The sequence below is a fragment of the Giraffa tippelskirchi genome, chromosome 10, assembly GCF_054371585.1.
Source record: "Giraffa tippelskirchi isolate mGirTip1 chromosome 10, T2T-mGirTip1v1.2.pri, whole genome shotgun sequence".
Lineage (NCBI taxonomy): Eukaryota > Metazoa > Chordata > Mammalia > Artiodactyla > Giraffidae > Giraffa > Giraffa tippelskirchi.
In genome coordinates, this window is record NC_137284.1 from 29,282,336 (window position 1) to 29,306,427 (window position 24,092).

General features: G+C 39.7%; 2 protein-coding genes and 1 pseudogene across 14 annotated transcripts in view; 2 read left to right on the forward strand and 1 right to left on the reverse strand.

Annotated features, from left to right (window-relative positions):
* Positions 1–8,507, forward strand: part of LOC145522429 (dynein axonemal light chain 1 pseudogene) — a 28,023-nt pseudogene extending 19,516 nt beyond the window's left edge.
* PAK1 (p21 (RAC1) activated kinase 1) overlaps positions 1–9,439 on the reverse strand; it is a 276,797-nt gene extending 267,358 nt beyond the window's left edge. For 5 of the 11 annotated variants that reach the window (XM_081537524.1, XM_081537533.1, XM_081537531.1 and 2 more), the window contains exons 1-2: positions 8,206–9,439; positions 4,440–4,702 (exon numbers count right to left, since the gene is read on the reverse strand). The gene's annotated coding sequence lies outside the window, so the exon portion shown is untranslated. Of the gene's footprint in view, positions 1–4,439; positions 4,706–8,195 lie in introns of all 11 variants that reach the window. The other 6 variants (XM_081537528.1, XM_081537526.1, XM_081537513.1 and 3 more) reach the window with 4 other exon arrangements.
* On the forward strand, positions 8,489–23,853 carry AQP11 (aquaporin 11). 3 transcript variants are annotated; one of them, XR_014067791.1, is made up of 3 exons: positions 8,489–9,558; positions 17,474–17,590; positions 20,309–20,631. XR_014067791.1 is itself a non-coding variant. In XM_081537536.1 (3 exons), exons 1-3 carry the CDS (start codon positions 8,827–8,829, stop codon positions 20,386–20,388), a joined length of 816 nt encoding a protein of 271 aa, XP_081393662.1. In that variant the 5' UTR covers positions 8,489–8,826; the 3' UTR covers positions 20,389–23,853. The 3 variants fall into 3 exon arrangements, 2 of the variants coding, with proteins under 2 accessions (XP_081393662.1, XP_081393663.1); XM_081537536.1 differs by having other exon boundaries at positions 8,489–9,445; positions 20,309–23,853; XM_081537537.1 differs by lacking the exon at positions 17,474–17,590 and having other exon boundaries at positions 8,774–9,445; positions 20,309–21,441.
* Positions 23,854–24,092: the final 239 nt, after the last annotated feature.

The window sequence follows — 24,092 nt, forward strand, 5'->3', positions numbered from 1 at the left end:
CAGATGCCATGATCTTAGTTTTCTGAATGTTGAGCTTTAAGCCAACTATTTCACTCTCCTCTTTCACTTGCATCAAGAGGCTCATTAGTTCCTCTTCACTTTCTGCCATAATGGTGGTGTCATCTGCATATCTGAGGTTATTGATATTTCTCCCGGCAATCTTGATTCCAGCTTGTGCTTCTTCCAGCCCGGCGTTTCTCATGATGTACTCTGCATATAAGTTAAATAAGCAGGGTGACAATATATAGCCTTGACGTACTCCTTTTCCTATTTGGAACCAGTCTGTTGTTCCATGTCCAGTTCTAACTGTTGCTTCCTGACCTGCATACAGATTTCTTAAGAGGCAGGTCAGGCGGTCTTGTATTTCCATCTCTTTCAGAATTTTCCACAGTTTGTGGTGATCCACACAGTCAAAGGCTTTGGCATAGTCAATAAAGTAAAAATAGATGTTTTTCTGGAACTCTCTTGCTTTTTCGATGATCCAGAGGATGTTGGCAATTTGATCTCTGGTTCCTCTGCCTTTTCTAAATCCAGCTTGAACATCTGGAAGTTCACAGTTCACGTATTGCTGAAGCCTGGCTTGGAGAATTTTGAGCATTACTTTACTAGCGTGTGAGATGAGTGCAATTGTGCAGTAGTTTGAACATTCTTTGGCATTGCCTTTCTTTGGAATTGGAATGAAAACAGACCTTTTCCAGTCCTGTGGCCACTGCTGAGTTTTCCAAATATGCTGGCATATTGAGTGCAGCACTTTCGCAGCATCATCTTTTAGGATTTGAAATAGCTCAACTGGAATTCCATCACATCCACTAGCTTTGTTTGTAGTGATGCTTCCTAAGGCCCACTTGACTTCACATTCCAGGATGTCTGGCTCTAGGTGAATGATCACACCATCGTGATTATATCAGTCATGAAGATCTTTTTTGTATAGTTTTTCTGTGTATTCTTGCCACCTCTTCTTAATATCTTCTGCTTCTGTTAGGTCCATACGATTTCTGTCCTTTATTGAGCCCATCTTTGCATGAAATGTTCCCTTGGTATCTCTGATTTTCTTGAAGAGATCTCTAGTCTTTCCCATTCTATTGTTTTCCTCTATTTCTTTGCACTTTCTCTTATCATTGCCAAAATCACCAGTGCCAGCTCCAAACTCTATTGAAACTTCCTAATGTTCCAATTCCACTAAAAATAATTAAGAGCAACCTCTATTTTGTGCTGATATTTAATTATTTTTAATAAATAAAAATCTATCCTTTACATACAAATATATAAATAGTACAGAGAGTTCCTATATACCCCATACACAGTTCTCCCTATTATTAACATCTTACAGTAATATGGAACATTTGGTCATCATTAACAAACCAATATTAATATGTTATTAGTAGACAAATCTATATTTTATTCATATTTTCTTAATTTTTACCTGTCCTCTATCTGTCCCAGGATCCCTTTCAAGATACTACATTATATTTCATCACTGTATCGCCTTAGGTTCCTCTTGGCTATGACATTTTCTCAGACTCCCTTTATCTTTTATGATCTTGATAGCTTTGTGGAGTACTGGTCAACTATTTTGCAACATGTCCCTCAACTGGGATTTGTCTTGTTATTCCCATGATTAGATTGGAGTTATATGTTTTGGGAAGGAAGACCAAAGAAGTGCCATTGTCATTACATCATATCAATACTACCATCATGACATCATTGTTCAGATTAACCTTGATCATCTGGCTGAAGTAGTGTTTGTCAGATATCTCCACTGCAAAGTTACTCTCCCATCCTCCCCACTCCCCTGCCTTCCAGACTAGTCTCTCAGAAAGGAAATCAATAAGCATAACCCACACTTAACAAGTGAGCTATATCTAGTCTCCTTGTATCTAGTATCTACATAAAATTATTTGGAATTCTTTTGACTGGAGATGTCTATATTCTCTCCCACTTATTTATTTATTCAATTATATATATATATATATATATATATATATATATATATAAGTATGACTTATAGACATTTATTTTTTAAGTTATAATCCATTACTACTTTATTGTACTGCTTAAAAGGTCTAGCTTTGGCCAGCTCCTTCAGTTGGCTGTTGTGTCCCTTTGACATAGTTCCATCTTTTTTTTTTTTTTTTAGGACTTTCTTACTCTCTGGCACTACAAGATGTTATGGTACTATAGATGCTCTTGTATACTTCCTGCTCCAGTTTTGAAATCAGTGATTTCTCCAAGGAGCCCTGGTTCCTTTCATTGGAGCATGGCATTAGAAACCAAGACCTGGATACTAGGTGCATGGCTGTTGGGGTATTCTACCTTCTAGGCCCTCCCAGCTAACAGAGTAAAGAAATACGTGTGTGTATACTAACCCATATATATATATATGAAGTGAAGTGAAAGTTGCTCAGTCATGTCTGACTCTTTATATTAAGTGTTAAGACCCCATGGATTCTACAGTCCATGGAATTCTCCAGGCCAGAATACTGGAGTGGGTAGCCTTTCCCTTCTTCAAGGGATCTTCCCAACCCAGGGATCAAATCCAGGTCTCCCACATTGCAGGAGGATTCTTTACCAGCTGAGTCACAAGGGAAGCCCACATATATATATGGGCTATAAAGCGAAGTCGCTCTGTCGTGTCCAACTCTTTGCGACCCCATGGACTGTAGCCCACCAGGCTCCTCTATACATGGAATTTTCCAGGGAAGAGTACTGGAATGGGTTGCCATTTCCTTCTCCAGGGGATCTTCCTGACCCAGGGATCAAACCTGGGTCTTCCACATTGCAGGCAGATGCTTTACCATCTGAGCCACCAGGGAAGCTCATATATGGGCTATATATATATATATATATATATATATATATATATATATATATACATATATATATATATGTATATACATATGGGCTATATATATACACATATATATGTATACATATATGTGTATACATATATAGACACACACACATATCTATTTCTGTATGTAACCATATGTATCTATATTAAATTGCACACAAGTTCATACTGATATCTCCAACTGCAATATACTTATAATTCAGAATTGTTAAATTATACCACCATTGGTACACAGCTTTTTCAACTAGAGTATAATGCTGATGTACAGCATTTTTATTTTTGCATTTAACTTTAAAAATTCCACTTACTTCCAAAGTTAGGTTTCTCTAACTCCCTTCAATGAGATTGTTCCATAGATTTACAATATAGTTAGGTTATTTCATCCCATTCTTTATTCCATCTTGGGATCCTCCACTCTCCTAAATCACTTTAAAATTTTGCATATATTAAAGCTCTATGGGGGACTTCCCTGGCAGTCCAGTGGTTAGGATTCCATGCTTCCAATGCAGGAGGCTCAGGTTTGATCTTAGTGGGGAACTAAGACCCGTATGCCACACAGTGTGGCCAAAAAAATAAAAAAAGATAAATTTAAAAAGGTTCTATAGGTTATATGCATAGAATCATATATCCACCATTATAGTATTATACAAAGTGGTTTCACCATTGTAAAATATCCTCTGTGCTTATTCAACTCTCCTCCCCACTGAATGCCTACTGATCTCTACTAATCTATTTTCTGTCTTTTAACCATTTTTAAGTGTATAGTTTAGTGGTTTTAAGTATATTTATATTGTTGTACATATTGTATATTCATACATCATACATGCATTCATACATTCATATTGTATATTCATCCATCTCCAGAATTCTCATTATCCTGCAAAACTAAAACTCTATGCCCATTAAACAATAACTCCCCATTCCTTCTTCCCTCAGTCCCTGGCAACCACCCTTCTGTATTCTGTCTCTATAAATTTAACTACTCGAGGTCCCTCATATAAGCAGAATCTTACAGTATTTGTCTTTTTGTGACTAGTATATTTCACTTAACATAATGTTCTCAAGGTTCATCCAACTTGTAGCATACGTCAGAATTCTCTTTCTTTTTAAGGCTCAATAATATTCCATTGTTATGTTTATACCACATTTTGCTTATCCATTCATCTGTCAATGGACAGCAGAGACATTACTTTGCCAACAAAGGTCCATCTAGTCAAGGCTATGATTTTTCCATTAGTCATGTATGGATGTGAGAGTTGGACTGTGAAGAAAGCTGAGCACCAAAGAATTGATGCTTTTGAACTGTGGTGCTGGAGAAGACTCTTGAGAGTCCCTTGGACTGCAAGGAGATCCAACCAGTCCATCCTAAAGGAGATCAGTCCTGGGTGTTCATTGGAAGGACTGATGTTGAAGCTGAAACTCCAATACTTTGGCCACCTCATGCGAAGAGTTGACTCATTGGAAAAGGTAGGTTGCTTCTACCTTTTGGCTACTGTGAATAGCTCAGATCTTTTTCTCACTGAACAGTATTCCACTGAATGGGTGTTTCTATTTAGTTGGAACTTTTTTTCAATTGTAGCCTTTTTACCTTATGACAGAGGCATGAATCCACAGAAGTTGAGCTGGAGGCTAATCCAAATGACAGAGATCATGATCCTTTCACCATTTCTTCTCCTTTCTGACAGTGGCTCACATCCCTGAACCAGGCTTGGCGACTCAGCTCTCTCTTAGGATGGCTTCTTTCCTAAGATACTCCAGGAGCCACATACAGAGTCCTAAAGTCCTGCTCCATCCATCCTCCAGCAATGCTTGAATCCTAAGGAGATACAGTGTAGGCACCAGCTGGGACACCTGCTAGATAGAGAAAATGGAAGCACAAAGCAGGAGTCATTCCTCAGTAGCTGTTATAGCCCAAACTGTGTCCCCTCCAGCCCCAAATTCATATGTTGAAGCCCTAACTCCCAGTCTGACTATATTTGGAGACAGGGCCTTTAGAGAGGTAATTAAGGTTAAATGAAGTGATAAGGCTGGACCCCTAATCTGACAGAGCTGCTGTCCTTTTAAGAAGAGCAGAAGACACCAAAGATCTCTCTTTCTCAGTGAGACTACAGAGGAAAGCCGTGGGGGGACAGAGTAAGAGGGTCACCATTTATAAGCCAGGAAAAGAGATCTCATCAGAAACTAACCCTGGCACCATGATCTTGGACTTTCAGTCTTCTGAATTGTAAGAAAATAGACATCTGTTGTTTAAGCCACACAGTCTATAGTATTTTGTAATGTCAGTATCAGCAGACCAATACAGTAGCAAGGGACTTCCCTGGTGGCCCAGTGGTTAAGAATCAGAGGACACAGTTTCGATCCCTGGTCAGGGAACTAGGATGCCACAAGGAGCACAGTGTAGTAAAAAAAAAAAAAAAAAGAAAGAAAGAAACAGAAAGATAGACTACTTTTGATAACATATCACTGAGGTAGGAACAAAAAGATCTCACAAACAATTATATATAATAGAGCACTGGATAAGTATTTTCCATTTTATGATTCAATTATTGCTATGTTCTGTGCTTAGTCATTCAGTCGTGTCCAACTCTTTGCAACCCCATGGACTGTAGCCCACTAGGCTCCTCTGTCCATGGAGATTCTCCACACAAGAATACTGGAGTCAGTTGCCATGCCCTTCTCCAGGAGATCTTCCCAACTCAGAGATCAAACCCAGGTCTCCTCATTGCAGGCAGATTCTTTACTGTCTGAGCCACCAGGGAAGCCCAAGAATACTAGAGTGGTAGCCTATCCTTCTCCAGGGGATCTTCCCTACCCAGGAATCGAACAGGGGTTAATTGAAGTGTAGGCAGATACTTTACCAGCTGAGCTACCAGGGAAGCCCAATTATAGCTATGGACTTTTCCAAAGTTATGTTTTGGATTTCTGAAGCCGAAAGCTCAGTTTCTCTATACACTGCTGCTGCTGCTAAGTCGCATCAGTCGTGTCCGACTCTGTGCGACCCCATAGACGGCAGCCCACCAGGCTCCTCTGTCCCTGGGATTTTCGAGGCAAGAATACTGGAGTGGGTTGCCATTTCCTCCTCCAGTGCATGAAAGTGAAAAGTGAAAGTGAAGTCGCTCAGTCGTGTCCGACTCTTCAGGACCCCATGGGCTGCAGCCTACCAGGCTCCTCCGTCCATGAGGTTTCCCAGGCAAGAGTACTGGAGTGGGGTGCCATTGCCTTCTCTGTCTCTATACACTGGTGCCTAAGCAAATCTCAGAGACAGTTTTGGGTGAAGTAGAAAAAGACTTAGATAGCATATTAAAAAGCAGAGACATTACTTTGCCAACAAAGGTCCATCTAGTCAAGGCTATGATTTTTCCATTAGTCATGTACGGATGTGAGAGTTGGACTGTGAAGAAAGCTGAGCACCAAAGAATTGATGCTTTTGAACTGTGGTGCTGGAGAAGACTCTCAAGAGTCCCTGGACTGCAAGGAGATCCAACCAGTCCATCCTAAAAGAGATCAGTCCTGGGTGTTCATTGGAAGGACTGATGTTGAAGCTGAAACTCCAATACTTTGGCCACCTCATGCGAAGAGTTGACTCATTGGAAAAGACCCTTAAGCTGGGAAGGATTGGGGGCAGAAGGAGAAGGGGACGACAGAGGATGAGATGGCTGGATGGCATCACCGACTCGATGGACATGAGTTTGGGTAAACTCCGGGAGTTGGTGATGGACAGGGAGGCCTGGCGTGTTGCGATTCATGGGGTCGCAAAGAGTCGGACACGACTGAGCGACTGAACTGAACTGAACTGAGACTGTCCAGGCTCCTCTGTCCATCGGATTCTCCAGGCAAGAATACTGGAATGGGTAGCCATTCCTTTCTCCAAGGTTTGTTCCCAACCCAGGGATGGAACTCGGGTCTTCCGCATGGCAGGCAGATTCTTTACTGTCTGAGCCACCAGGGAAGCCTCGTGAATAGAATAAAACCACTAAATTGTACACCTCAAAAGGGTGAATTTTATGGTATGTGAATTATATCTCAATAAAAAAATTTGTAATAACTCTTTACAAGCACTTTATATGTATTGTCTCATTCAGCCTTCACAACAAAACCCTTGGTTATCTACTATACTACTATGATGAGGAAACTGAAGCTCAGAGAAGTCTAGTGATTTGGCAATTTCCAGAAGATCTCATAGTAAGTACAGAACACATGCAGATCTTCATTTTCAAATATTAAATCCGGTGCTTTCACCACACCTAGTATTATGTACTTCCTGCCTCTCATTATTTCTGTAATGCATAGACAAAGTGGTTAAAATGAGGCCAATGTTGCTGAGGAAGCCAGACTCTTCTAATTTTCAAACCTATACTTTCTCATGAAGACACTGGTCTTGGAACTGGAATTTTGAGATCCGGGTCTGCAAGATGCAGCTCTGTCACCCATACTGAAATAGAAGGAAAGGGGGCAGGGCACAATCTGTGAAAGAATGACAAAGCGTGATTGCACAGAGGTAAAGAATCTACCAGCAATGCAGAAGCAGCAGGAGACGTGGGTTCAATCACTGGATTGGGAAGATCCCCTACAGAAGGAAATGGCAACCCACTCCAGTATTCTTGCCTGAGAAATCTCATGGACACAGGAGCCTGGTGGGCTACACTCCTGCGTTGTAGGTGGAGTCTTTACCACTAGTGCCACCAGGAAAGCCCATGACACCTGTATCACTAGCAGAAAACCAGGTGGCGCTAGTGGTAAAGAACCCACTTGCCAATGCAGGAGACTTAAGAGAGGCGGGTTCAATCCCTCGGTTGGGAAGCTCCCGTGGCGACGGAAATGGCAACGCATATAAGTATTCTTGCCAGGAGAATTCCATGGACAGAGGAGCCTGGCGGGCTACAGTCCATGGGGTCGCCAAGAATCAGACAGGACTGCGTGCACGCATGCAGGCACGGTAGATGCCAGACCTGAGAAATCGCAGACATTCCCTCCCAGCTGCACCCATAACGTGGTCATCCCAGATGGGCGAGCTGTTGGGAGTGGAAAGCGGTGGCAAGATCCGCTCTTTCAACTTTAAGCTAGCACTTATTTACCACCTTTTGTCTGCTAAGCTCCGTGCCACGATGCCCCTCGGGTTTTTTTTAAAACAAATCCATGAGGTGGGTCGTGTGCCCCACAACCTTCTGAGGTAAACGTTACAGGTGGCAGTTGGAAAAAAAAAAAAAAAAAAACAAGACTCAGGGAGACCCAGTGGCATACCCTTCTTCACACAGGTCAAACCTTATTTCTCTGTGAAATTCACTCGCCTTAAACCAATACCCAGCCCCACCTTACCCCACGCCGCCCCACCCCCCGCCTCCACCGCTTCTCGCCTTCTCAGTCGTCCCAGAAATTAAAAACGAGGTGATTGGCCGAAAAGCTCTTTAGGCGGTCTGGATTGCAGCTTGAAGGCTTTACAGTTTTAGGAGCTGAAAAGTAAAACCCTCAAAGTTCTCACGTCAAAGCATCTGTTAAGGCGCAGGGGGCGCGCGCCTTCCAGCAGAGCCGCGGACCCTGGGGCCCAAGTTTAGCCTCTCGCAAGGGCGCACGGGCCGCCGCGCGCATGCGCAGTGGCCTCCGGACGCGCTTCGTCCCTCCACTCCCTGCCCCACCCGCGCCCGCTTCCAGTCTCTGAGGGAAACAGCGAGGGCGTGTGTCTGGCTTCTGCTGGCCGTTGACCCCCTCAGACGGTACCCTGGCAGAGCTCTCCGCGCAGCCCGTCGTCTCCCCTCCTCCCCGGCTCTGGCAACAAAACTCTAGCGCAGAGCCGGGGAAGCCGGGGAAATGGGGAGGAGTCCTTCCGCGTGGCACCCCCCCAGGGCCTCCAGCTGGTCTGGAGTCGGCCCGCCCCGAGGGGCGTGAGGAGGGGGCGGGGCTGAGGACTTAGGACTGAGGCCCAGAGACCGCCTCCTGCCGAGCCCGAGCAGGCAGCCCCGTCTGGTGCTGAGAGAGCCATGACCGCGCTACGGGGGCTCTGGCCCGAGATGCAGGATACCTGCACCTCGCTGGGGCTGATGCTGTCGATCGTGCTGTTCATGGGGCTAGCCCGCGTGGTCACCCGACAGCAGCTGAACGGGCCCATGGCCCACGCCTTCGTCTTGGAGTTTCTGGCCACCTTTCAGCTTTGCTTCTGCACTCATGAGTTACAACTGCTGAGTGAGCAGGAACCCCTGCACCCCACCTGGCCGCTGACGCTAATCTACTTCTTCTCACTGGTGCATGGCCTGACTCTGGTGGGCACCTCCAGCAACCCGTGCGGCGTGATGATGCAGATGATGCTGGGGGGAATGTCCGCTGAGACGGGTGCGATTAGACTGTTAGCTCAGCTGATTGGTGCCCTGTGCAGCAGGTACTGCATGGGCGCCCTGTGGAGCCTGGGGCTGACCAAGTATCACGTCAGCGAGAGGAGCTTCGCTTGCAGGAATCCTATTCAAGTGGACTTGTCCAAAGCGATCATCATAGAGACTGTCTGCTCCTTTATTTTCCACAGCGCTTTGCTGCACTTCCAGGAGGTCCGAACCAAGCTTCGTATCCACCTTCTGTCAGCACTCATCACCTTTTTGGTCTATGCAGGTTTGTTATTCCCACAAAACACTGGGCACGTCCGGAGCTTCTATGACTTGAGACTCTTAAGTTCTTTGCCAGGATACATTCGAAACTACTACGCCTCTGTGATGTCAATATTGGTATTTCCATAATTCTCATCATTTTGCAGCTCATTCTTTACCGATAGGGTCCAAATATCGATCCCCCATTCAGTGCTTTCTTTTTAACACCCAGAGAAAGCCACTTCTGTGCTGAAACAGGTCATGTGAGATATTGCCAAGGGTTCAAATATCCTACAAAGGGATTGTTGTAATGGTAGAGAGGAAAGATAACATCAGCTACCTCTTGCCCACTTGGTATATAGATCCTTGCTGAGGCTCTCGCTGAAAAATGATCCTGGGTTTCAAAAGTTCCTTCCAATTTAAAGCACAAGCTACATGATTAGCTAGTAGTAAGAGTGGGAAGTAAAATTCTCTAGTTCTATTTCTTAGTTATTTTTCTACAAAATTACTTAAAATCGTTTATTTCCTTTCTAATTCATCTTGAAATGAACTTTTAATGGCCTATCAAGAAAGGTGTGTTTTAGTAGTAAGACTCTGTCTTCTGCCCATTGAAAGGGAAACTATGAGTAGAAGCAAACCTTAAAATAAGGACTTTAAACATATGCTCAACTTCCTAGGTAAAATGAAAGACTTTCCAATCCATTTCACCTTCTTTAAAATCTAGTACCATCCTTTCTGTAGACTCAGACAGAAATGAGTGATATAGGAAAGAAGGAAGGATATATGCATATTTGAGGGGTTGGTGAGTAGTTGCTTATTAAAATTTTAAGTTTGGACTAAAGCAGAAACATCTCCTGTATATGAACAGAATCATCCCTTGCAAAAAGTTATGCCACAGTTTAGCTCTGTACTTTAATTAGATGTGGTAGACATTTAAAAGATGTTTTAGGGACTTCCCTGCTGGTCCAGTGGTTAATACGCCTCACTTCCACTGCAGAGCTGGGGGGTGGGTGCGGGTTGGATCCCTGGTCAGAGGAACTAGACTTCCACATGCCCCACTGCTGCTGCTGCTAAGTCGCTTCAGTCGTGTCCGACTCTTAGCGACCCCATGGGCTGTAGCCTACCAGGCTCCTCCGTCCATGGGATTTTCCAGGCAAGAGTACTGGAATGGGGTGCCATTGCCTTCTCCCCACATGCCCCACAGGGGCGGCCAAAAAAAAAAAGTTTTAAATTAATACAATGTTATACAGAGTTCCTTATCCCTCTCTTGATAATCTATAAGTTGGTATTCTTCCTATTTTTGTACCTTTAGTACATATTTATGATTTCAGCAATAATACTGTATATAATATTAGCCAGTATCTATTTTATAAGTGACAACGATTTTGAGAGAAGAGAAACAAGATAATATTTAAAATTATACATAAATATAAGGAGAGTTATTGGAAAGGACCCATAAAATAATAATTTAAGATATCTAGAAACGTTCTTTTCCTTCCCCTCACATTACAGACATCAACATTGCTGAAATGAGGCTACTAATTGATGGAGGAGGAGGAGAGACTGAAAGGATCAGTAAAGCAGTGGTTCTCAACATTCCCTCTGCATAGGAATCACCTGAGGAGTGTTTTAAACATATCCATATCTGGGTACTGAGATTAAGATTTAATTGCTGTGGAAAAAACAAAATAAGATTTAATTGCTGTGGGAAGGGGCCTAAGCAATGGTAGATTTAAATTTTTCCCAGGTGATCCCAATATGAAACCGGGGCCGAGAACCACTGCTCAAGTCTAGATTTTGCTGGTCAGTTCATCATAGTCACATGTGATTATCAACTAAAATATTCAATTCTTCAGTCACTATAACAATATTTCAAGTACTCAATAGCCATGTGTGGCTAGTGAATACCATATTGGACAGCAATGAAAACTGCAGGGACAGAACCTAACAATTATTTATTGTTGTTACAGAAACTGATTATTATGATGTTCCTTTTCTGCCAAATAAGGGAGATAAGAGTATTCATTGGGCAACGTGCAAACATATAGGAAATTTATGAGTTTTGGTATTTAATCCTTACGACAACCCACTGATGAATAAATACATTATTCCTATTTTAAGTAAAGTAAGTGAGGGTTAGGAACGTGAAGTGACTTGTTCAAGATCACACAGCTATTAATAGAATGAGCTGGAACCATGGTTCAGATTTACACTAAAGTTTATATTCATTTCATTATCAGCATTTCTACATCATGCTCCTAAAAAGTAACAAAAATATATACATACAATTGAATAGTGTTCAGCCATGAAAAGGAATGAAGTTCTGATACACGCTACTATAGGAATGAACCTTGAAAACATTATGCTAAGCAAAATAAGACAGACACAAAGGGACAAATGTTATATGACTTCACTTTATATGAAATATTCAGAATAGGCAAATTCATAGAGTCAGAAAGTAGAATAGTGGTTACCATGGGTTGGGCAGCAAGGAGGAATAGGGATTTTTTTGTTTAATGGGTAGTTTCTGTTTGGAGCAATGGAAAATTCTAGAAATAGTGATGGTTGAACATTATAACTAATGCCATGAATGTACACTTTTAAATGGTTAAAATGGTATATGTTATATTTTTATGATAATGTAGGCAATGGCACCCCACTCCAGTACTCTTGCCTGGAAAATCCCATGGATGGAGGAGCCTGGTAGGCTATAGTCCATGGGGTCACTTAGAGTCGGACATGACTGAGCGACTTCACTTTCACTTTTCCCTTTCATGCATTGGAGAAGGAAATGGCAACCCACTCCAGTATTCTTGCCTGGAGAATCCCCGGGACGGGGGAGCCTGGTGGGCTGCTGTCTATGGGGTCGCACAGAGTCGGACACGACTGAAGTGACTTAGCAGCAGCAGCAGCAACAAAACTTAAGTTAACAAAGGATTCTGTTACCAAATAAATTTAGCAAACACTGGATTAAACAGATTTTCTAATTTAAGACTCACAGAGTTTTACTATGCTATTTATCGTGAAACTCCAAGAGAAAGATATGGAACAGTTTTTCAAACATAGGAATACTTTTGTCTAGGAGTGTGTAGTAGAAAAGAACATACTTTGGGAAGTGCTGCACTAAGCCATATCACTCCCCATTATTTTCTATGGATATAAATCATAACTTTAGGTCAGAGCTATTTAAATAGAATGAACTGTTTTAGGACTAGCTCAGTGTGTATCTCATCAGGCAGAAATGAGGACTTTGCAGGAAAGAGTTAAGAATGGATAGGGAAGGGAAGGCAGGGGAAGCATTAGCTAAGTCAGGAATTGTTACAAGTTATATTAGAACTATAAAACTATTAATACAAAGGTTTGGGGAGAATTTGCTTCAATGACTAGGATAAGAGAGAACTGCATTCATTTTTAAATTAATTAGATATTGGAAAAAATCTATTTTACACATCCAAGTAGGTTGTCTTTCTTACTGTACCGTTCATTTCCTTTGTAGAACTTTTAGTTACATATTGTTTTCTGATGTAATTTCTTCCTCCACCAGACAGTAAGCTTTATGAATACAGAGACTAAAATGGTTTTATTCATTATGAAATATAACCAGGACTTAGCATAGTATCACTTGTTACAAATAAATACTCATTATTTTTAGAATGAGTAAAATGAATGAAATACCAAAATCAAAAATCAAAAGAAATAATACATATCTAGGCATTCCATATTTTATGTCTAACAGCTTCCAAAATAAGCCTAATAAAATGTCCAAAGTAATTGCATTTTTACTCCATTCAGGCGCTTTTGGAATCCTTCTAAGTCATGAAGAATTTAGATAGATTATTTGTCAAAGAAGGGAGCTAACTCCTTTATATATATATATTTACTTTTAATACAATAACCATATGAGATAGGTTCCAATCTACAAATGAAAACCAGCTTCAAACAAGGCACAAAATATTTTGTTTCTGTTTTTCTCATGCCAGTATAATACAGTGGTAAAGAGCACAAGCCTCTTGGAGTTGGACTGTGTCCTTATAAGAGATAATTTAGGTCTGTTTCCTCATCCCTTAAAATGGAGAATAACGCTATCACTTCAGACTATCATGAAAAATAATGTACTCCAAGTTCTCCCCACAGTAACTGGCACAGATGTCTGGTCACTGGAAAGGATGATTCCATTTATAGATTCCACTTATAAATTAGTTAATTGACACTCTAGCTTTTATACAAGTCTTGCATGATTTTAGTGTCATTCTGTCACAGAGAATTTGATTTGCTTTAGGAGTACTGAGAAACATAAGTGCCTATAATTACCAGATTTGGAACTCTGTCTTTTGACTGTCCTAATTTCACCAAGTTCACACTGTCCTCTGAGATTCTTGGCAGCCAGCTGGATCTCCCTGTTGATACCTCTTCTTCAACAGGTGTTATGGGTTCTTCCCTCCAGACATCAATACATAGTAACTAATTTTCCAGAGGCATTTTCTCCAAGTTCTGTGCCTGATGGATAATTCTTACTTTTCAAATAATTCATATTTAACTACGAAATACATGACTGTGTTTTGTAAAAAATGGAAACACTTACCAATGAGACTCTCAATGCCTTTTGATTACCATCCTTCATGTCTGTCCCCTCTCCTTCCCTGCCTCCTCTTCTCACCAGTGTAGTCCTCTGTGTATGCATGTCCTTCCAAAATCTTATGTACATTTGTACATATTGATAGGACCCTACAGAAACTATTTTATGTGTGTTCATATTAAGATGAATCATACCTTACTGTCTGCAGTTTATGTTTTTTAGTGGTGTGGTTCAGTGGTACTATCTTGGAGATCTGTGTTAGTAAAGAGATCTTATTATTTGAATACTGAACAGCATTCCAAATTAATAATAAAGTTATTTATTTAGCTATTTTCTTATGAATGAGCATTTAGGTTTTCCCCAGTTTGTTGCTATTATAAATAAACAACCTTGTATGTGTCTACTAATATACAGGTACCAGTAGTTCTCTAGAACAGTGGTTTTCAACAGAACAATTTTGGCAACGTCTGGGAACATTTTTGTTACATGGGGGAGATGAATATGCAACTGACATTTAATGGGTCAAGGCTAGGAATGCTAAAAATCCCACAGTGCATAGGACAACCCCCAACAAAGAATGATCCAGCCTAAAATATCAAAGCCAATGCCATGTTTTGGAACTGTTGTTGACACAATGGATTTCTGAATCAGTTAACTTATGCTTAATGCTTAAAATAACAATTTTTTTTTCATGATTTTGTGGGTTAGATAGGAAATTCCTCTGAGATCATATAGCTGGACAGTTGGTTTCTTTGGATGAGCAAAGGTGCTTCACTCATGTGTCCAGCAGTTGTTTCCAACAGCCATCTAAGATACCTCAGTTTTTTTTCCTTGTGGCCTCTCATCCTCCATCAGCCTAGACCAACTCATGTACATGCTCAGCGCATTGTTCCAACACAGCAAGGAGTAGAAGCCAATGATGGATTTATTGAGACCTGAACCTAGAATTCAGTGTTGCTCCTCACATTCAGAATTCACATAGCATCACTTCTGCTGCATTCTATTTGTTAATGCAAGTTGCAAAGCCAGTCCATACTCAAGAGAGAGGAACAGACTTGCATATCTTAGGAGAAGCAGCATCTACCAAGTCATACTGAGCAGAACTGGTGATGGGAGGATTAGAAGACAAAGAGTATGAAGTAACTGGAGTTTTAGAATGGTATAAAATCAAATGATAGTGTTCTTAGACCTAATGGAAATACCAAAGACCTAATGGCAATACTGAAGCAAACTAATAATGAAGGCAATGGTTGTCTATTGATAAATGCCTTAAAAAATCACAGGTCACTTGTATTATCACTGCACATATTACATTATATTTTATTGTAAAATCTGTGTGGAAAGATCTGTGTGAGTTCTTACCTTTCTGTTCATGGTGTCCAGAACATAAGAACTCAATAATTTTTTTGTGGCATTAATTTGAAATGACCACATGCCAACCAAATAATTCTGCTGGCCTCTGGCAGTTGCAGGCTCAACATTCCAGGATTTGACTATTCAACAGTGATTCTGAAGGTCCATGATGTGATGTCATTTATAATTGCTGAGGCATGAATATGAATCGTGCCATGAAGTTGGCATGCTAGGAAAAAACTCTTAGCCATGGAGTGAACTCAGTTCATTTCTCAACATCTTTATCTCAACACAGCTTCAATGTTTTCAGCCTGTCAAGTGTGAAATCTTATGAAAAGGTCACTTAATTTCCAATTTTACTTCACGGCATTTTATAAAAAACAGTTAGCATGCTCTTGTGGCATGTGTCCGTGTAAAATTTGTGAAGATCTCTGATCTGTTGCTGTGGCTGAGTTAGAGGCAGATGAGTGTGCTTAAGCTTCCACCTGGAACAACCACCTGAAATGTCTCTATCTCAGGGATACAATCAGGGTATGTTCTGAAAAGCTGAGCCACAGTTTTGTTGAGTACCACTAGACAGCTAGTCCGACCTCTTTCATTTTTCCTCACTTGCTGTGTGGCCACAGCTATAAAATTCCTGGGCCCCATCTCAGAGAGAGACCCTAAGTGAAGAGCTGGGCCCTAAGTCCTGAAGAGCAGGCAACAGTTAGAATTTGTGCTGATCTTTCATGATTACTCAGTCACTTCTTTTTTTATTAAAATTTTTTTCTGTAACCACTTTATTGAGATATAATTCACATACCATTCACAGTCACTTCTTGAGGACGCTGTTGACAAGTAAAAGTGGAATCAATGATAATGCTTTGGTCTATTTTACTTTTTGTTTCAACACCAAGGTTATTTCTGTTCAAGAGGATTCTGGGGTATTGTACCCATTTTAACAACATTTTCATTATATTTTTATTAATTCATTTAAGTTGATGACTGTTAAGAAGGGCAGCCAAATCTGTTTTATAAAACTGTAGGAATACTAATAGAGCAGGTTAACTTTCAATGTGCATTTCATAATATACTATAGGAAAAGCACTGGATGAAAATTCTTAATGTCCTTTGTCCTCTTGCCTTTTTTGCACCTGGCATATTATAATCTGTAATCTATTTTTATATTTTATAATATGCCAGGTGATTCTGCAAAGGAAAATTACAGAATCAGTTCAGTTCAGTCGCTCAGTCGTGTCCGACTCTTTGCGACCCCATGAATTGCAGCACGCCAGGCCTCCCTGTCCATCACCAACTCCCGGAGTTTACCCAAACCCATGTCCATCGAGTCAGTGATGCCATCCAACCATCTCATCCTCTGTCGTCTCCTTCTCCTCCTGCCCCCAATCCTTCCCAGCATTAGGGTCTTTTCCAATGAGGTGGCCAAAGTATTGGAGTTTCAGCTTCAACATCAGTCCTTCCAATGAACACCCAGGACTGATCTCCTTTAGGATGGATTGATTGGATCCCATTGCAGTCCAAGGGACTCTCAAGAGTCTTCTCCAACACCACAGTTCAAAAGCATCAATTCTGTGGCGCTCAGCTTTGTTTATAGTCCAACTCTCACATCCATACATGACCACTGGAAAAACCATAGCCTTGACTAGACAGACCTTTGTTGGCAAAGTAATGTCTCTGCTTTTAAATATGCTATGCAACCCACTCCAGTGTTCTTGCTGGAGAATCCCAGGAACGGTGGAGCCTGGTGGGCTGCCGTCTACGGAGTCGCACAGAGTCAGGCACGACTGAAGCGACTTAGCAGTAGCAGTAGCAGGTTGGCCATAACCTTCCTTCCAAGGAGTAAGCGTCTTTTAATTTCATGGCTGCAATCACCATCAGCAGTGATTTTGGAGCCCCAAAATATAAAGTCTGACACTGTTTGCACTGTTTCCCCATCTATTTCGCATGAAGTGATGGGATCAGATGCCATGATCTAGGCCCTGGCAGCCGTCGCAGCCGCCTTGCTTCTGCGAGAATAAGAAAACTTAAATACCTAAAAGTTTTATTTAGTAATCCCTGTATTTCTAGTTGCAAGAAAATATAAGATATATGGTTTGGTATCATTCTACTTAATATGTATTACAGGAGGAAGTCTAACAGGAGCTATATTTAATCCAACTTTGGCACTTTCACTGCATTTCAAGTGTTTTGATGAAGCATTCCTTCAGTTTTTTATAGTATATTGGCTGTCTCCTTCTTTAGGTAAGTATATTTTTATTCAATATGATGAAAAGATTATAATATACTAAAATATGATATGGAATGTCACTGTAACATGTCAATTTTCAAAGCCAGAATAGGAACAAAAAAGAAAACAAAAATGTATGAAATATTATGTCTGAAATAACATTTTATTTTGTGCAGTATCCTTTAAAACTGCTTTTGTCTTCAAAGAAACAAGAATAGTAAGTTTGAAGTTTAATCTCTCTTTAATATGCCCTCAGATAGGAGGGCAAAGAAGCGAGGAGTGATTACTTCCATTAAAAAATAATCTTTTTTTGCTAAAGGAATTTATTTTTTCAAGTTTCTGAGCTCCAGATAAAATACTATTTAGCTCAACTGACCCATTTTGTTGAAGAGCATTTCATGAAAAAACAATACGGAACTATAATAAATGTAGTTTTAAAATTTTCCACAAATTGCATTCCCGTTATTTCTATCTGGGTCAGATATGTAAAACTCTTCTCAAATAGGTCAAAATAACACAAAAAAAAGTTACAAAATAACTATAATCATGATATCATATCCTTATATAAGTTATCAGCGTTTCTTGATTTTGTTTAATCATCTGTTTTAAGCCTGACTGTAATTCACAGCTATAAATGAATATGAGGATAACTGGCCTTCTGTTAGTTCATTCTTCTTTTTATCCACAGTTTGCATTTTGTTTCTTGTTGCTCATTTCTGTAAAAAAAAAAAAACAAAACAAAAAAGGCAGGGGGAGAGGAGGGTACCTACAGAAGAGAACATTGGCATAACAGGTTTGAATAACCATGACACTTTACTCCTCCCATTCACCCTCCACTCCTGTAATTTAGGAATTTTCCTCACATCTAGCATCTGTTATACTCAGTAATATCAATACTAAACATGAAGAATATCAGAAAGAAACTAGATGATAACTTTTTTTCATCTATTCATTACTAGTGTTTTCCAGTAACTTCTTCAAAGATAAATTATCTCTGTTCTTGATTTTTAAGAAGTAAAAAAAGGTCACTGAAGTTCACAAAGCAGTTAAAAAGGTCACTAATTGGACAGGTCTACTAATATTATTTTTTTTTTAATATTTATTTATTTGGCTGCACCAGGTCTTCATTGCAGCACATGGGATCATTGATCTTCATTATGGCACACGGGAACTTTTTTCCCAGTCATGGCATATGGGATCTAGCTGTGGCATGCCAACTCGTAGGTGCGGCACGTAGGATCTAGTTCCCTGACCAGGGATCGAACTTAGGCCCCCTGCCACCTCCTCCAAATTAATAAGATGTTAGAAATGTGACTATAAGGGTGTATACAGAATTAATTCTCTAGCTTACACATTTCATATAATGACAATTGGCAATTCTACTTGATTCTATAAAATTGCAACTCCATTTTTAGAAAGTTTTAAACGTAATATCTTACTTTCTAGCTCCAGCTTTATAAAGAAAATTTCAAATTTTGTGAATTAATTAAGATTGATTCTGAATTTTTTTTTTTTAATCTAAAGCTTCTGGTTGCAAAACAGGCTCATCTTTCAAAAATTTGTTAAGTTATCCAAACATTAGTCAAACCTTAATTTCCTCTTATCAAACAGGAGTAAACTATGAAATCTGCATGTGATAAAAACACATTCTTAATCTAAGTTTAACTGATTTAGAGCTTTAAGCCTACCTTTAATCAACCCTGAATATTCACTGAAAGGACTGATGCTGAAGCTGAAGCCCCGATACTTTTGGCCACCTGGGAAAAGGCAACTCATTGGAAAAGACTCTGATCTGGGAAAAATGGAAGGCAAAAGGAGAAGGGGGCAGCAGAGGATGAGATGGTTAGATAGCATCACCAACTCAATGGAGATGAATTTGAGCAAACTCCAGGAGATAGGGAAGGACAAGAAAGCCTGGCATGCTGCCATGGGGTCGCAAAGAGTCGGACACGACTTAGTGACTAAACAACAATACATTAACCACCACAGACTTCTCTTTTAGACAGTGATTTGAGTCCTATGGCTAAGTCCCCTCTATCCTTGTTTCCCATTGAAAATTTTTAAGTCTTTAATATAAAAATTTTTTTAATTACATATTATACATATGCTAGATTTAACTGATATGACCTCAAAAATGAAAATTTACTAATGTGAGTTTTAAAAACATATTTATATTCAAGTTTTAAAATGTCAACTGAAATTTTTGTTTCAGAAACTTGGCTTAATACAGTTCTAAAAGCCATTAATGGTTGAGATTAAAATGGAGGCCCAAGTTGAGTTTCTCACTTAGCAAGTCAGTAATGGAGCTAGAAATAGAACTCCAGATCTTTCTATTTTATTTATCCTTTGAATTCATTATTTAGATCCTACTGGTTTTTCCAAGTATGTATTGTTTTTAATGATTCATGATTGAAGAAAAACCATGTGAGAATATTAGACTTTAAAATATCTACATGATGGAACTTCCCTGGTGGTCCAGTGGTTAAAACTCCATGCTTCTACCACAGGGGGCATGGGTTCAATTGCTGGTTGGGGAACGAAGATCCCACATGTCATGTGCTACGAAAACAAAATATCTACACATTTTATGTATAACTGATGTAGCTAATTCTTTTAAACACACCTCTACACATCTCTTGGTATATAATTGTATATAATCTTAAATTATAACCACTGATCATGAACTTCTTAAAGATTGTATTGTTTTACTTATTTTACTGTTTGTCTTTCAGGTATATTGCTGATGATTTTGATGTTCAATTTTTTCCTTCCATGGCTGTATGACAACCACACAACTAATAAAAAGGAGTAACTATTCTAAAAGACTCAGACTAAATTACAGGACAGTCAAGCTGGATGTGATAAAGATTTTATCACCTAATATTCAACACTGGTTGCACTGGATTTGTCAATATTATCTTCCTTTGAAGAAGCTGCCTTGGAGTTTTCATCACTGGAACTTAAAAAAAATTACTGTGAAAATGAGGTATCCTGTGTTTCTCAGTTAAGGCTTGTTCTTTTAAGTGTGTATTAAATGCTGCTAGAAAAGACTCTACATTAAGTATAAATCTCAAGTGATTTGTTAACTTTGATGAAAAAGAAACTGAGTACAGGGTGAGAAGGGAAGGGAAGATGATGGTGGGACCGAGAAAGAGTGTGTGTATCAGGTGTCATCTGAACAAGCAAGATTTTTAACCAAAGTACAACCAGTCATGCTTACAGAACTGGAGAGGGATACTTTTCAGTCACTACCTCGCACATTGATACCATCAGCAGTGTCATCTTTCAATAGGAAAGTTGCTATTAGAAGTAGATATCTACTGATACTCAAGGGGTTTCCTGAATTTTAAATATATTCTAATCTAAAATATTTTCTCTAAATAGGCAATTTCAGAAGCTTTAGGCAAGCTGTCGTTCTTTAACAGAATATACTAAAGCACTCATACAAAGTTTAAGCTTTTCACATTCTCATTTGATTGTAACAGCTACTTTATGAAGTACATAGGGCATGTATTTTTAACCTCCATTTTACAGATAAGGAAACTAAGTCTGGAAGGGAGTTTACTGCTCTGCCCAAGGTGAAACACAGTCAAATACCATCTTTAGACTTCTACTTCAATACAAAAATAACTTCTCAGTCATCAAGACTAAAGGAGAAACTGAGATTGTAAAGAAACATTAAATATTTTATAATGTTACAGCCTGTTTATGAACTAACAGCTTTTTTCAGGCTTAAAGAACCTTCAAGTTTTCCTCTATTAGACACTTTCTTTTATTAAAATTAAGGCTATTAAAGGCTAAGTATGTTTTTCTTCAAAGGAATTCCATCATCAGGGTTAGAATTGCAAGCAAAAAGAAAGAAAAAGTGGGAGGGTGGGGGGGACAAAATAAGATCTGTTTGAGTAATAATCAATTAAGCAACTGATAAACTGCCAGGTGATTTAAGTGCTCCTTGGTGATCAGCCTGTAATAGTAACTCTCCATAAACCTGCAGACTGAACTCAACTGCTGCAGGCTACCCAACAAGGCAGCCAGTTTGAGGATCATGGACTTTGACTCTTGAACTTAACAAACACAGACGGTAGTTTCTATTTTAAAAACCAGAGTTCATAAAATTGCAACAATGGCTAAATGGAGTCTCTGACGTGTTTCATTTGATCTGCACAGTATTTAAAACAAGCTAGTATTTGTAATATTTTTTTTAAACACAAAAATCCACAGTTCTAGCTTCGCTGGAAAAAAATAAAAAAGATGAGTCAACATTAGGCCTGAATTCTGCTATTACAACCACACAAAATAACTGGTCCTGGGACTTCCCTGGTGGTCCAGCGGCTAAGACTCTGACCTCCCAGTGCAGGGGGCCTAGGTTTGATCCCTGGTTGGGGAACTAGATCCCACATACCACAACTAAAGATCTCGCATGCCACAACTAAGACCCAGTGCAGCCAAATAAATAAATACAATTTTTAAAAAAGACTGGTCCCTTTAAAATAATCCCTTTGCTACTCCCTATGTCTTCCAAACATGAAGCTGAATTTCACTTGTTTCATGGCTTTTTCTGTACATAATTTTTAAAAATTCACATCTCTTTATCATGAAACTGTGGTTTAAGAAAACTGAGTATTAATTTGTGAAAATACCCAGCTGTCTAAACTTCACTTCTCAGAATTAGAGGTTATGACTTCTGAGGACATAGTTTCCCCCTGCAGCCCTCTCAAATGGTAGCTTAGATCTATTCTCTGCTGCCTCCATTAATGACGTCATCAGACCATGCCATCTTCTACCTAGGTACTCCTTACTGCAATTCTATCTACTGTATCTATTGTATCTACTATACAGCCCTCTCAATTCCTTCTTGATCTTTTAGGAATGTAGTTCCTTTCTCACTCATTCTCTACACTACTCCAGTTACATTTGCTGGTGATTTCAATACTTACAAAGATGATCCTTCCGGTATCTTGGCCTCCCACTTCATTGGCTGAACTTGAAAGGCTCTTCAGTAATTTTTCCTTTCTCTTCTGCCTCAGCTACAAATTTGGTCATAACCTTGAGCTTGTCATTACCAATAACTCTGACTCTTTGACCTCAAACACCTCTTTCCCCAACCACTAACCCCTCTCTCCAGCTCACTTCACCCTACTATCTTTATCTCCAATGATACTTTGAACCCCCATGGGGAACTTGGGTCCATTGATACTACCACCTTTTCACATCTCTCTCCCCTATCAATTACTCTCTTCTGAAGCAGCTTAAATTACACTCTTGCATAGAATCTTAATTCCCTTGTTCCTCTAACTCCTCCTTCTCACATGGCTTAACACAATTTAATTAATTCCACCTGTCTACTTATTCCATGCCTGCTTCCATACATGAACTATAAGAAAAACTGGATAGCAGTAGGACAGTTCTTTCAAAGACTTTTGCTGTAAACAAAGAAAATGTGGGTGATATCTAAAGGGGGAAATTGGATCAAGAAAGAATTTCTTTTTTTAACGTGGGAAAGATATTGGCATGTTTACATGCTGAGAGAAATGATGCAGTAGAGAAGATGATGATGTAGGAAAGGGAGGGCAGATTTCCCAGGTTCACAGTTTGTAATAGGTAAGAAAAGATAAAAGTGCACAACTGAAGGGGCAGGCCTTAGCTAGAAGCACAGACATATCGATCATAGTAACAGGACAAAAGGTAAGAATGTATGGGCAGAAGAAGAGTTAGGTAAGCAGATGTGATGATGTGAGTCTAAAGAAGTTCAATTTTCCTCTTCCCATGTTTTTCTTGAAGCATTCTAGTCAAGCCTTCAACTCCACCATTCCACTGAACTTCTTGCCAAGGCCATCAATGACTTTAATGTTGTTAAGTCAACGTCTCACACTTCTTACCTATCAGCATTTGCTACAATTTACTGCTTTCTCCTTGTGAATCACTTCACTTCCAGAAAATCATTGCCTTCTCAGTTTATTCTTCCTCCTTTCCCCCAAACTAAATGATAGCTTCCCAGGGCTCAGTCCTCTGAGCTCTTTTCTATTTCTACTTACTCCCTTGGTAATTTTACCCAGTCTTGTGGTTTTATAGCAACTGCATCATAACTGCCAAATTTCTATGTCCAGCTTATACAACCGTCCTGAACTCGACTCATATCCATCTGTATATGAAACCTCTATACTTTGTTGTCGATATAATTCAATACATGCAGCTCTAGTTAATTCAAATTGAAGAATGTATCCATTCTATTCATGGTATTTGTAGTTATTCAATATTAAATCAATGCTTCAATAAACATTCTTGTGCACATGTGTTTTTCTAGGGTAGTAGGCTTTCATACTTTTCATTATGGCCTACCAGCATAGTTTGGTCAAGCCTCCATCTACTTACTGTTGCCCAAATTACTGCAATAATTTCATGTTTCTGTTGAGTGATCCTATTAAAGCAATCAAATCATGCAATAACCTCTCTCTTTCAGACTGAAAGGCATATATTCCTTGATTTAACTATTACAAAACTGTTGGTATAAAACAT

Bases quoted from the DNA above. Each gene is read 5' to 3' on its own strand.
- AQP11 (XM_081537536.1), top strand. From the start codon at position 8,827: ATGACCGCGCTACGGGGGCTCTGGCCCGAGATGCAGGATACCTGCACC. The intron at 9,446-17,473 runs GTTTGTTATTCC...TATGTATTACAG, and splicing joins CACCTTTTTGGTCTATGCAG to GAGGAAGTCTAACAGGAGCT. The intron at 17,591-20,308 runs GTAAGTATATTT...TTTGTCTTTCAG, and splicing joins TTGGCTGTCTCCTTCTTTAG to GTATATTGCTGATGATTTTG.